Source organism: Rhinichthys klamathensis, unplaced genomic scaffold, assembly GCF_029890125.1.
Source record: "Rhinichthys klamathensis goyatoka isolate OS25496 unplaced genomic scaffold, OSU_Roscu_1.1 h1tg000009l_1, whole genome shotgun sequence".
NCBI lineage: Eukaryota > Metazoa > Chordata > Actinopteri > Cypriniformes > Leuciscidae > Rhinichthys > Rhinichthys klamathensis.
In genome coordinates this window covers 3,842,501-3,857,111 of record NW_026606562.1, presented here as the reverse complement: position 1 = coordinate 3,857,111, position 14,611 = coordinate 3,842,501, and the positions used below count along the sequence as shown (strand labels likewise).

General features: G+C 37.7%; 1 protein-coding gene across 12 annotated transcripts in view; it reads left to right on the top strand.

The window, feature by feature from the left end:
• Window positions 1–14,611, top strand: part of dock3 (dedicator of cytokinesis 3) — a 229,095-nt gene that overhangs the window by 50,016 nt on the left and 164,468 nt on the right. For all 12 annotated transcript variants that reach the window (XR_008807959.1, XM_056260587.1, XM_056260585.1 and 9 more), the window contains one exon: window positions 10,146–10,229. Coding sequence is in view for 11 of the 12 variants with exons in the window: in XM_056260587.1 (XP_056116562.1) it covers window positions 10,146–10,229 (84 nt within the window). In the remaining variant the exon portion in view is untranslated. The remainder of the gene's footprint in view (window positions 1–10,145; window positions 10,230–14,611) is intronic.

The following is a 14,611-nucleotide window of genomic DNA, read 5'->3' as shown; positions in this document are numbered from 1 at the left end:
GTCAAAGGAAAGCGAAATATTTGTCGTATCATCCTTTTAACGTTCACGTCACGGGTATTTCCCATAAATGCGCGTCAGCAGCAGCGCTGGTCAGCATTCCATAGCGCGAGGAAGCCGCGGGGAAATGAAATCAGCGAGTCACGCATTGAATCAATGCCATATTGGTCTCTAATAAGTGAAGCATGAGCTTCAGCGTTACCCATGCGACGCATTGCTGCTCAGCTGAGCCTTGAAAAGTGGAACTCAAAGTTAAAAATAATTAACACCTTGTTTCATTACATCTCTTTTAATGAATCAGCTTTTTTGAACGTGTTCATTGAATGAACGGTTTAATGACTCCCTCAAAGCCCGTTGTCGTAACAGTGTGCGCGCTGAGTGAAAGCCTTTCAATGCGCATACAGATCTCCAGTCGCGGCAAGTTAAAGTTCACGGGGAAAATGTAAGCCTATTATTAAATCGATCCTCTGAGTTACGGATCGATCTTTAGAAATTAATATGAAAATCGATTCAGAATTGGTCAATCGACTTTTTCAACACAGCCCTAGTACTAACCCTGAACCTACCCCTGAACCTACCCCAACCCATGTACTTACCTTATATTAGCCAGTACTTTCTAGGTAAGTACACTGTAAGTACACGTTAGTACTGTACTGTAAAAGGAAGCGTTACCAAAAAATCTTACTTAGTGTTGCTTTAATTTTGAAAAAAAAAAAAAAAAAGTTTATCACTGAAGATGTGTATTCAAGTCATTTTATAATTGATTTGCATTAACAGACAGTAATGTTGTCTGTTACACCCCGCCGCCCCCATTACCCATAAGGCCGAGCTGAATAATAGTATTCACTCATCATCTCAAACCCTCTAAATCCCTGTTTCTCCCTCACCAACCTCCACCTTCCCTCCCTCCGAATGTAATTGAAATAATGTCTTGATTAAATCTGGGTCAGCCTCCACACAGAAATCAAATTTAATAAAGTGCAAATGCACCAGAGCTGTTTATGAAAACAATACAAAAATTGAGTTGGTGGATGTTTTTCCACCCAAAAAATAAGAAATAAAATTGGTATTTTAGGTCCACTCAATCCCAACAACAGGATCCCTACTATCTGCTTCCACCGCTGCTACACAACAATAGGAAGTGAAGTCGTTGACTCCAATGCAGACACACGCAGTGATTACTGCCTTCACGGATCGCAGTTTTCCTTCGAAATCCCTTGCTGTTGGACTAACCAGCAAAACTGCTTTCCACCATAATCCTGCTGTCCACAATGGCGTTAACCCGGGCAAGGGAAAGCACGCTGTGTTTCTTTACCATCCGGTCCACCTTTGAGGTTGAGAGAGACAGACTGACTGGTGCGCTGCTGAAAGTACATTAGAGTTGGATGGAGGGGTCGTCTACCTTTTGTTTGCAGCAGAATGGATTAAGGCTGCGTTCATCTGGCATTGTACTGTATGTTAACCCTTTCTGCCTGACGGTGCTCTGCTGTAGTTTCCCTTTTGTGAACTTGAGGCACTCCAGTAGTTGCTTTAAAATTTTATAAACACATTAGCGTTCAAACCTTTTTGTATGTTTTTGAATGTCATGAATGTCTTTGAATGTCTTATGCTCACCAAGGCTACATTTATTTGATCAAAAACACAGCAAAACTGTAATATTGTGAAATATTATTACAACTTTTGAACCTTAGCCTAGTATACATGGATAAATGCTCTGCATGTTACATAAATAAACTGTACCTTAATCATAAAACACATACAGAAGTTCCAATGTGGACTTTTAAATTGAATGCAGCAGCTTATTAAAAGAAAGTGGATTTGGAAACAATTAGCCTATAGAAATTCCTTCTGCTCAATGTTTGTTAATACCTATGAAATAATAGCGCATTTTGATGTAAATAAGCTTAATAAGTTATTTACTAAATATTGCTAAATCTGGCTGGCTAGCTGTGTTAGCTTCAAACGGCTTGTAAACAAACTACTAATAAAACTATAAGCTAGTTTAAAGAAGTTAAACGCAGTCAAGCTACTCTTGTAAAAAAAAAAAAAGAATAGTTTTACAAACAGTTTACATGGAAACCCCTTCTGCTCAGTGTTTGCTATGAAATAATTTCCTATTCTGATGTATATGAGCTTAATCATTTGTATTTTAGGCATAGTTAGCTAATTCTGGCTAGTTAGCAGTATTAGCTTCTTGCTGCTTGTAAACTCTAGCTTCCGGTGTCATGACAAATTGGGTCCTCCCTCAAAATTGTGTCTCTGTCAACTATCAGTTAATGATTATACTAAGTACAAAGAACAATATTAATTTAAAATATGTATAGCTTACTATAGTGCGTAATAAAACAAATTAAACTCAATTGCTCTAACATGATAAACTGTTAATTGATTAATAGTAACCTAATAATAAAAGCCTATTAAGTGAATAATTGAACATCATTATATTATTTTTATAACTGAAATATGTGGATATTTAACATGTTATTACATTAAAGATGGTTGTGAATACATGTAGGGTAAGTGTACATGCGTGTATAAACTAAGCTACCAGGCTAATTGCGTATATGCTAGAACATAGCCTAACTAATACAGACATTAATGGTCATTATAACATAGTTTTGTAGGAATTGTAATCAGGCGCTAAAGAGGCTACCTTTTAAAAGTAATTTGAGCCAATGTGCTCGCTTGGGGTCCTAACAGAGACCCGATTTTGAGGGAGGACCTGATTTGTCACCACACCGTAGCTACAAGCTAGTCATAAAACTACAAGCTTCCAATGCAGTCAGTAAAAAAAGTAGTTTGCTAACAAAAAATAGCTAACTGTTGGTAAATTAAAGACTGAAGCTATTGAAGGTGGCAATATAAAGATATTAAAGGGATAATTAACTCGGGAAAAGAAAAAATGTACACACCTTCATGTCCAAACCTGTATGGGCCACGTACGCTAACATGGACGCTACAGACTCGCGTCTGTGGCTAGTGCGCCGCTTGAGGCCAGATGAGTGGGGTTAAACCTGCACAGCTACCTCATCTGGGTCCGTAACAATTACGTGACAGCGAGTTGTAGTTCTGCTTTGTATTCACAGACAGTATTTTAGAGTAGCAGTCAATAGCTCTTGTAAGCACAAAAACGTACAATGAGGGGATGCTGTTGAATGGTATCTGTGGAGAAGTGATGTCAGTAACTGAGATCTCACATGTAGATGTGTTCGTTGTGTAGCAGATGGTATTGTATCTGATGTGTCTTTGTTTTCAGAGCAGGATTAGTGAATTCCCTGACACCCCGTGTGACACTTGCCGTTTAAACTGGGACACCAGGAAAAACTGTAAACAAAAGTGTGTCTGGAAGTGCAAGGATTTGTGGGATCCATCTGTCTGTGTTCATCGTTCAATATGTTCGGCTGTTTTGTGTCAGGCCTGAGTGTCTTTCACACAATACAGTCGTTGCCACGCTAATCCTTTAACCCGACTTTCATAAGTGGAATATTTCTTATGTGTTCCTCGTACCCACTTAATGTGAGATCTCGTGTGCGATTGAATGTGGACAGGACAAGTCTGCTTATGTGACTGAATTTTATTGTACGACGGATTTAACACAACAAAATTAGGAAAGCAAGTGTGTGCCGAACCGTGGGTGGAGAATGGTACGGTTCGATAATTCAACAAGACTGTTACTTTTACCAAGAACGGGTGATGATAGGTGGTTGTTTAGTAGAGCCCAAGTCTTCATGATATTGAAGCACTAACACTGTAAAAAAAAAAAAAAAGTTGCCGCCTTAAATTTTTAAGTACAATCAGCTTGGATGTTTAAGTCATTTCAACTTAAATTACATTAAATTTGAGTTGAATCTTGTATAACGTATAAGGGTGTAACAATGTATCTAAAACATGTATTGCGTATAGTTCACCCAAAATAAAAAAATACTGTGTGAGAAATTATTTTTTCACAGTTTTGGTGTCAGTACATTAAACTACTATATATAATGTTGAATATAATGTATAATAATGCAATGGTGTCCTGATAATGCCAAAAGTCTTATGTTACCAGTAAAAAGTGGCCTACATTATTTTAAATATATCTAGTCAGTGACAGAGTCCAAGCATATTCGTCTAAAATAATTCAGCATATTTAGCTTCAGAATCATGAATATTTTTATTCTGGTGTCTCTACTGTCCTGTGCATTGGGTTTCCAGCACCAAGTCCAAGCCTATTCTTATAATTTGGCATTTTAATGAACAGTACATTTTTTGTTATATCATATGTCTTGGAGTATCGCAATATTATCGTGAGTTCAGTATCGTGATATGTATCGACTCGTGACATGAGGGGATCGTTACACCCTTAATAACTTACAAAAAAAAGGGGGAAATTGCTTAACTTATTTTTACCTTACCTTATGAGTTAAAAGCAATTTAAAAACATATGTTCTCATAACTTATTGATCATGTAATTTTTTTTACAGTATTCAGAGTAATTCTAGTTTATTTCTATCATATTTTTTCATCCGTAAGTCTGATCACCTAAAAATAATCCATGCACATTACAGGACGAGTTAGGCATTGGAGTTTGATACTCTGGTTAGGGGTTTGTTGTTGGCAAACAGATCTATAACTGCGTTTTGTATTGGCAGTATTTTAGTACCAGATGGTAGCATTTATAACAAATATTTCTGAATCAGAAGCTGTTAAATCGTAACTTAGACACATAATGTGATCCCATTTGGCACGCGTTTGGCCCACTGAAGTCAGAGCGGCCCAGTCACATCCACAGCTGTCACACGGACAACACCTGAACTGGTCACTGAACAGCATATGAAATCAAAGGGGGATTTACATACATCCTCCACACCTCGGGAGCCGTGATGGATGCAGGCAAATGGCCCGTTTAGTTCATTCAGCGTGGCTGGAGGCAGTGTGCCCAGACTGAGAATGAGGGTCCAAAGTGTTTAGGTAAAATACACTTCGAATGAGGGCACAGCTAACACAATGCGCAAACTCTTTCGGTCTTATCAATTCGTGTTATTGTCGCCTTGAGGCTGTCAATGAAACATCTTGCCAAAGTTTGCGTCAGATTCTGAAAGTACAGTATTGCTCTCAGGGGAAACCGATGCATGAAGGTGAGCTTTAATGCTTTGGATTGGGAGAGAAGTTTTGGGGTGTTTATAATGCCAAGAGCGGTGCTCTTACAAACTGTAGTTGGTTGCTGATCCCAAATTACATGACAAAAATTCTAGTTAGTAACATAATCAGTTACATTACACATATAAAGTAATGTAATCTGACTACTTTTAGATTACTTTTAGATTACTTTAGACCTAACTCATTTATCACGTTGATTTGAATAATATTGATGGATTATCTTGTACCATATTGATGTAAAAATACAAAGAGAAAGAAAATATATTTCATTCTTTTTTATAAACAACATGAAGTGCATTAAAGGTGCAGTAAGTTACTATCTCATTTCACAGAAAGGTTTTAATTTTTGGTAGAAAAACATTGGACAGATTTTTAAAATCAATACATTGATTGTAAACTAAATCTTTATACATGTATATTTTTATATATACTTACACAAGACCAAACAGTTGTTCAGTTATTTATTTTAATATATATTTTTAAATACCTATAATTATGAACACAATTGTATTATTTTGAATATAAATGTTCTAATGTACTAATTACTTATACTGTATTACTGCCTACTATACTTTAAAAACATCAACTGAATAACTTGCTACAATAACATGTTTTAAATTGCAGTATGCTGCTACATTGTTTTCTGCTAGTATATATATATATATATATATAGGCTATATATATATAAATATATATATATATATATATATATATATGCCACATTTTGGCAAATATAGCATGCATACAGAAAATGTGCATCAGTACGCATGATATACTACAGGAATAGCAAGACTTCTGTGTGAACCGTCTCTGTGAGGTTTGTGGGGAGAGATGTTCTTTATTAAGAAGGCTGCCATCTAGTGTTTAATAGATCGAGTGCAGTTTTAATGACACACAGCAAAACGTCTCTGTAAATTACATCTAAAAAAAAACCTTGATTGTTTCACTGCTATTCCAATCGACTGCCTGAAATATCCTTCAGTAAATCTGAGAAGGAAACAAAAAAACCTTCCAAAACCCTTCCATAAACCCAGATTTATTAGTGTTTTCTGCTTGTTTGTTTAGCAGATTATTGAGACACGCATATAAAACCTGCCGGCATGGATCCATTTGGCTTGCTGTTTGTTTATTTGGCATGACAGGACAAAATTCAGAATGGCAGGAGGGAAGAGGTGTGGCCCTACGGGCTCCAACGGCCTTCATCCGTTTAATGAGGATGTTTGTATATAGATGCCACATGCAAATGTCTTAATTTAGCCTATAGGGCTAGCATAATATATGCAGATTGAAATTTGATTTGTTACTAGGCAAATACCAAGTGTATAATGACCGTCTTCTGTCATGTTTACGGACATGAAGTCAGCGAACACTCTTGGTTGGTTTACTGACCCGCTTTCTGTGCTAAGAGTTAACTTGCCCTCGGCTAGCATGTCTGTCGTAGCATCCCTGTGAATTGCGCTAATCACTCACACATCCGTCTCAAAGGATTCGGCTATTTGCTGCAGAGCCATGCGACTCTTTTCGCTAGCAGGCGCCACAACAAATGCTAATTTGACAAGCTATTTGACTTAATTAAAATGTAATTTGCTCTCAGGTTGTGCCATATTTATCTCTTTTCTCTCTTGTTATCAACATATTTGCTGCAAAAGTTTCATGCTGTAAAGCAGCTGACAGACACCCAATTGCTAATGTGTTGATCTCATGTTACTAGTTAACTTCCCCCCCCCCAGCCAGACAGCTGTTTATTTCCCGTATGGACCATATATAACCATGTTATAGTAATGTTTTGTCCCAGGATGAAGAAGATAGACAAAGTAATTCAAATAGAAATGTTGTTCATTATTAATCAAAGTTCATTAATCAAAAATATACAGTGTATACTTCTGTTTTGTAGCAAGTTAGCATTGGTTAGCCTAGCAGTTGTTTGGATGGTTTATCCATGTTTTATTGCCTGTTTTCGATATTTAGTGTTTATTTATGTGTTGTAAGTTAGCATTGGTAAGCCCAGCAGACATGTACGTCACATAAGGATGGTTTATCCACTAAATAACCACATTTTATTGCCTATTTTTCCGATATTAAGTGTTTATTGCTGTTTTAAGTTAGCATTGGTTAGCCTAGCAGTTATACGACACATAAGGATGGTTTATCTATTAAATACCAATGTTTTATTGCCTATTTGGGATATTTAATGTTATTTATGTTATAAGTTAGCATTGGTTAGCCTAGCAGTTATATACATCAAATAATGATGGTTTATCTAATAAATAACCATGTTTTATTGCCTATTTTTTGGATGTTTAGGGTTTATTTATGTTGTAAGTTAGCATTGGTAAGCCCAGCAGACATGTACGTCACATAAGGATGGTTTATCTATTACATACCAATGTTTTATTGCCTATTTGGGATATGTAATGTTTATTTATGTTGTAAGTTAGCATTGGTTAGCCTAGCAGTTATATACATCAAATAAGGATGGGTTATCTAATAAATAACCACGTTTTATTGCCTATTTTTTGGATGTTTAGGGTTTATTTATGTTGTAAGTTAGCATTGTTAGCCTAGCAATTACATACATCCCATAACGATGGTTTATCTAATAAAAAAACATGTTTTATTGCCTATTTTTTGGATATTTAGTGTTTATTTATGTTGTAAGTTAGCATTGGTTATCCTAGAATCTGTATATGTCACATAGGTGTGGTTTATATATATTAAAAAAGTTTTAATGCCTATTTTTGGATAATATAATTAGGTTCTTTGCAAAAGGATTTGTTCTGTTCTGTATTTATGCATTCATGTTTCTTCATAGATTTAATGTCAAGGTAAAGTTAAACAGGTCTGTCTACTCGTAGCCGTGCAAATATTTATACCACGGTAATCAGTGTGTGTTTTTGGGCCGTTTGTTTCTGTCTAAAAAAGGTGTTTTCACTATTTTTAAGGAGCTCGGGTGTTTGTACACAGAAATCTCGACGACCTACACATTAACTGGCCAGCATTTATTATTTATTTTATAGCATTAGGGCCCTCACAATGCCATTTCTGATACCAATAATAGCAAAGTCTTCCATATTCAAAACACATATTGTTTATGTCGCTCCGTCATTTAGTGGGATTAACTCCTGAAAAGCTCTTTTAATAGCTTTTGAATTATTCACTAAATGCAGACCTCTGGCGGCAGTCACATGTTTTCTTGGAAACTGCAGCGAGAGTCTCTTAACAAGCATTAAATATTAAACCGTGATCTTTGAAAATAAATAACAAATGGCACAATGTCATCAGGAATGAGTAAATGAACATGACAAATCCTGAAAGACGCTCTGTCCCTGTCTGATTGTTAGCTCTGATATCTTGGTGTCTTGAGGATGACGCAGTTGAGATAATGTAATCATTGTTGCTGGTTTTTTAGCTCTTATAAAAGTTTATTTTGCATAAAAAAGCCATTATAGCTTTTGCTGTGAAATTAAAATAAGTAGATCTCCTCAAAAACGTTTCAGAATCTGTGAAACTCCTCAGGGAAAGTAGTCCTGTCTGCTTAGGGAATATTGTATAAGTAAATGTATGCGGCATGTAATTGTCATCTAAACCATTGTGTGTTTCAAATCGATGTTTATATTGTTTCTTGAAGCAGCGATGTAGCCGGTTGCATGGTAACACCATGAACAGTTTGCTTCTTGACAAGATGGATATCAATTTGAGATTCTGAAAGGCCCCATCAGACTCCTGTGCCAGACCGGATCATGTTGCACAAATACAGATGGATTCAGAGAAATTACTCAGCTTTGTTCTGGGCATTTCAGCTGGCCTGCCCGTCTGACCGTTATAATCTCACACTTATTTAATGAAACCGGCAATGCATGTGTTGTTTTCCAGTTTGGAAAATGTTTCGATAAAACTGAATTCACGTGAAATCAAATGTCGACTAAGGAGGGGTTTATTTTAGGAATGTGCTTGGTCCAACCAAGCTTAACTTACTTATTCATTTAAGCTCAATTTGTGGCTATTAAAGTTCTTCATCTTGAGTTAAACAGGATAATCAATAAGAAATGCAGGGCAAGACTTGATTTTATCCTTCTTGAATTGATCGGATGGTTAAAATTAGGTGGTACACACCATAATGGAGCCAGATTGAATGTGACTTTGCTAAAAAAACAATACTTAAAAATCTATTGGTTAACAGTCAGCATGGCCTAAGCGATGTCATCGGAAAAGGAAAGTCGTTTCAGAGTAAGAGCAAATTGTTGCATTTTGAAAATACATTACAAAGAAAAGCATTTTTCCACAGATAAATAAGACCAGTAAGAACATTTAGATGCCATGTTGACTTAAGAAGTGTTTTTTTCCCGTGTGATTCCCAAAAATCTGCTCTGGGAAAGCTGGAAACACCAAGACTTGAGCTTTTTTTCCATCAGCATGGATTCGATAATTCCCTGGGATGCTCTGTCCAGGTTACCATGGCGATTCTGAATATCTCTGCGTTTAAATCTGCACATGTCCTTTTTTTTTATCCCGGAATGCATTCATTGAAAATAAATCCTATTATTTCCACTGTGCTGCTCTGTCCATCTGCACTTTGGTGGAACCTTTGTAGATGAATAAATCAGAATATATCATATTATCAGCATAATTTGAGTGAAAACTTCAATTAAATGTCAGTATTTATTATTTATTAAAAACCTTTATTACAGTGGTGGCTGATACCAAGTTCTCACAGTGTCACTTGAGCAATAATAACATATAGTTACTATATTTTGGCAGAAACCGCAGGGAAGAAAACAGAACTTGAACTTGAGTAAATGCAACGCTTTCTCAACCAATAGCATGAGCAGGGGGCGGGCTGATCTGACCAATGGCAGACAGGCAAATCTGTTTAGGAGGGTAGTAACACAGACATTACACTCATCACTTTTAAAAACACATTTTTTTGTGGTTTTATTTTGAATGCATCGTTTCTGAATGCTTTTAATACACATCTAACTCGTTTTCTTCTTCTCTTTTATCTTTTCCAGTGGTCTGTAGTTTCCGAGGACATGTGTCACACGGTCTGACTCTAGAACTTGGAGAGACGGTTCAGATCCTGGAAAAGTGTGAGGGTAAGTCTAAGTCATTCTCCAGAAGTACCATCAAACTGTTAAGCTAATATTTTTGGAAAACCTTTTTTTTTTTTTACAGGTGTTGATGAAAAATCGTAATAATATATAAAAGACACATTCAACGAATAAAGTAGAAATTGGTGTCTCATCACACAATAATGTCATAAATATTTTTTGTCAGTTTATGTGAAATGTAAGTTATTTTATCATTTTCATGGCTCCCTGAATATTTTGTTGTATGAATATCTGAATATGCAATATATCAAAAGAAAGAACAGGCCCTCTGCTTTTAAATCAAAATCTCGTTTTATACTAGCTTGATGCGTTATTTTTTTTAATCATCACTTTAATGTGGGCAGGTTTCATAAAAAAAGCAACATTTTGAGTAAAAAGCTGAGAAAATCACGTTTTTGTCAAAGACTACGTCTGGATCATATTCAGAACGATGAAAACAATGCATGAGTGAAAACACAGATGCAGTAATTCGAGATCATCAACACAATTCTTCTAGAGCTCGTCCTGGGACGACATTTCATTCAGTAACATTAGGCAGTTTTGATTTATATGCTGTTTAATGTTGATGATCGCGTTATTTTACATGTGCATCTGCTTACATATGGTAATGCTTGTTTCTGCTGCTTCTTCTCCTGTGTTTTGATCCGGGGATTCAGTACTCGTTCAGAAGATGAGTAATAGCGCCCCCTACCGTATAACAGCGAAAACACGGAAAGCCGGAAATTATAAACCAACATTTTGTTCCAAACTATCTTGTCCAACAAATGGCGCTTTTCCATTACCAGTACCAGCTCGACTCGACTCGACTCGCCTTGGCTCGCCTCGACTCGGCTCGCTTTTCGCTCCGTTTTCCATTGCAGAAAGTACCGCCACAAATAGTACCCGGTCGTCATAGCGACGCATTTCGTTCCTCGTTGCCCCATCAAGCTCTCGCTGGATCTTCTCTTCGGCAACCAAACAAAGGAATGTGTGCACCTCCTCGTTTGACCACGGCGTATTCTTCCGAGTTGCCATAATAATAGTAGTAAGTTTAGTAACTATCTCTGGCCAAACTATTTAAAAATGGCGGGGTTATTCTGGATACTCCATCTGGCGCGTGAAATGATGACGCAGATTCTCTGTGACCAATCAGCAGTCGGCATTGTTTTCACGTCACATTTTAGTATCGGCTTAGCTCGCCTCAGCTCGCTTAGAACCTCGCCGGAGGTGGTACGAAAAAAAGTACCCGAAAGCAGGTACAGGTACAACTTTTACACAGTGGAAAACCAAACAAAGGCGAGTCGAGTCGAGCCGAGCCGAGCCGAGGCGAGGCGAGCTGGTACTGTGTAGTGGAAAAGCGCCAAAAGTGACAGCTCAGTTTAGGTTAAAAACAAAATCAGGGTAACACTTCATTTCGATGGTCCACCCTAGACATTCTACTGATATTCTAGTAACTTTGCTACTACATTTCATCTAACTCTCATTAGAGTATTAGTAGACTGTCTGCTAACACTTTATTTTGATGCTCCTCAACAGTCATTTTATAAACTAGGGGTGGGAATCACAGGGTACCTCACGATACGATACACAATACACGATACATGGCTCACGATATCGATATTCCAATAATCAATACATTACTAGACAATCCTGCAATAATACATCACAATATCTGTCTAACTTTGAAAACAAAATGCCTGTGAAAAGGTGCAGGTTTCCTCTCTTTATTAAAGGTCAAACTGTCAGAAAACAGCACAAAAAGTTTTTCAGTCTGTAAATTAAATTGAACACTTTAAGTAAATTAAATATTTTCAGTGCGATCCGGGTGATGGCGGTGCGAGTGGCGTTCATGTTTGTGGTATTAACCGTGCACTTTACTTTTACCAGGCAGTTCTTGTATATCACATACTCTTTGTCGATTTTGTTTGTCCCATCAATGGTATGAAGTCGAAGTGCGTCCAGACATTGGACTTAAACTTGGCTGGGGCATTTATTATTTTACTCACACTGCTGTCCGCCATCCCGTTAAAACCCTCTTTTTCTTAGGCTAGTTAACTTATGTTCATGTTTCCCTCATTCATGTGTTGAGCGCCACCTCGAGGAGCCATGAAGAGACGCTGGGAGCAGGGAAGTCTATTTAGAGCGCCTTAAAATATCGATATTTGGCGCCAGCGTATCGATTCTCGTATCATTTAGAGAAGGACAACGATGCCCTATCCATATTTTGTCCCACCCCTACTATATACTATAAGCAACTTATCTTACTAACCTGAACCCTAACACCTAACCCTAACACAACAGTCCACAACAGTCTACTAATTCTCTAATGTAGTTGCAAAGTTACTTGTAGTTTGTAGAATGTCACGGACCATCGAAATAAAGTGTAGCCAAATTCAACCCTGTTACCCATTCTTCTCTGTTTTAATCATTTTCAAATGAATGCGATTCCAGTTTATTTCGTGTTTGTTTCTAAAACAACAACAACAGCAACAAAACAGCTCATATAATACTTAGTTTGACCCCTAAGGTGAGCAGAAAGCATTTTCTGATGGTTATTCATGACCATTTGTTGAAAAAAATACATTTTTTAAAAGAGTTTCAACCCCTTTTTTTTGTAACCTCTTCATAGAAAGTGCCAAGAGACATATCAACATTTTCCACCCACTCTTAGCTCAGATTGTCCTGTATATTGCAAGACAAAATCTCCCGTCTCTGCGTTTTTCGCTCAGTGTGTAACTTGTGCTGCCGGCAGTCTTTACTTTAGAAACCCAGATAATTCTGAATACTTAAATGGAACCGAGAGACTTTCGACACAGAATTGCAGGGCGCCTCTGTTCTTCAGCCTACAGAACAGTCACGCATGTTATATTTATGGTTAGTTTGGCTTTCTTTTGTGACTTTTTGCACGTAACAGCACTGTTAGCTAGCTTTAGCCTCCCGTTACCTCAGTCCTGCAGATGCAGTTAATGGGATTGTTGTGTACCCATCTCAGGACTAGGGCTCTGATTCATGGCCGTAGCATCGATCGCTTTGATGAAAGCTGTACATCGGCACCCTGGCCTGGATGTGCTGGCTCGCTCAGATAACAGGACCGATCATGTGATATTAGCCGTGCCACGTCAGTCCTCTAGTATTGATCGAGACTTCACTCACTTTTTCCTTGAGTAATCTTCCTTTATCAGGAACACTATGAGAAGAGCACTTGTCCAGGCAGTAAATGAAACAAGATCTTCTAGATCTAGCAAGAAGAAACAGCTCAAAATTTGTCTTCAATCAGTTTACGTTGGCTACGTCTACATTAATCCGGATACATTTGAAAATGGCGTTTTCGTTTCACCTTACAGCGCATGCGTAAAACCTCACAAAAGCTCACTGAGATGATACTGACGGAAAAATAAATAATAAAGTTATCGCGCAATTCTTCTGACAGGATAAATACATTTTTTCAGAGTGTCTCAGCATTCACCAGTCGCACTCAGTCACCATATGTTTGGTCTAAAACGCGACTGCTCTCATGTATTGCCCCAGGACAGCGAATGTGAGTGAATTTTCTGTCATCTTTGCAGTACTGTGATATGAAGAGTGTGCAAAGTAACATATTTTAGCAACAGTGTGAAAGTGAATTGCACATAACAGACACAATACCGGTATAAACATGCATATCTATTGGTACAATATGCGTCACATGACTAAACTTACGTCATCGTTTTTAAATACCTCCGTTTTGACAGTCCACACTACTACGCGAAAACGGCGTTTTCAAATTTAGCCACTTTGGAGTGCGTTTTCAAAAAGCTTAGTTTTCATTAGGGCTGTCAGTTAAACGCGTTATTAACGGCGTTAACGCAAACCCATTTTAACGCGATTAATTTTTTATCGCGCGATTAATTTTTTATCGCGCGATTAATGGTCTTTTTGGCCTAGCAAACTTTGTAGTTTTTTTTCACATGCTTTTGCAACAGGACGCGGCATGCGCGGCGCAGCGCTATGAAACCCATTCATTTCAATGGCTTGCGCCGCGCGAGGACGTTTCGTTGCTTCGTCGACCAAAGCACAAGAGCAGCGGCGCGCACACCACGGTCAAAATTCAAAATAGTTAAACTTTTGCCGCTGTGACGATTACCAGCGCGGCCAATAGAAACATTTTTGCATCCAAAAAGTTATGAAAACTGGCGTAGCGCCGCGCATTCCGCGTCCTGTCGGCACCGGATCTAGCTAGACCGGAAACACACTTGTTGCGAGCCGGCCAAATAGTTGGTTAACGTTACGTTTTGAGTGGATGACGAGCGCGAGACACCGAAATGGATGCCAATAAGATTCTGAATTGAAAGTTTACTTTTAAAAAGTTGCCAAATGGTCCCATTGACGAGACCAAAGTGATCTGTGTG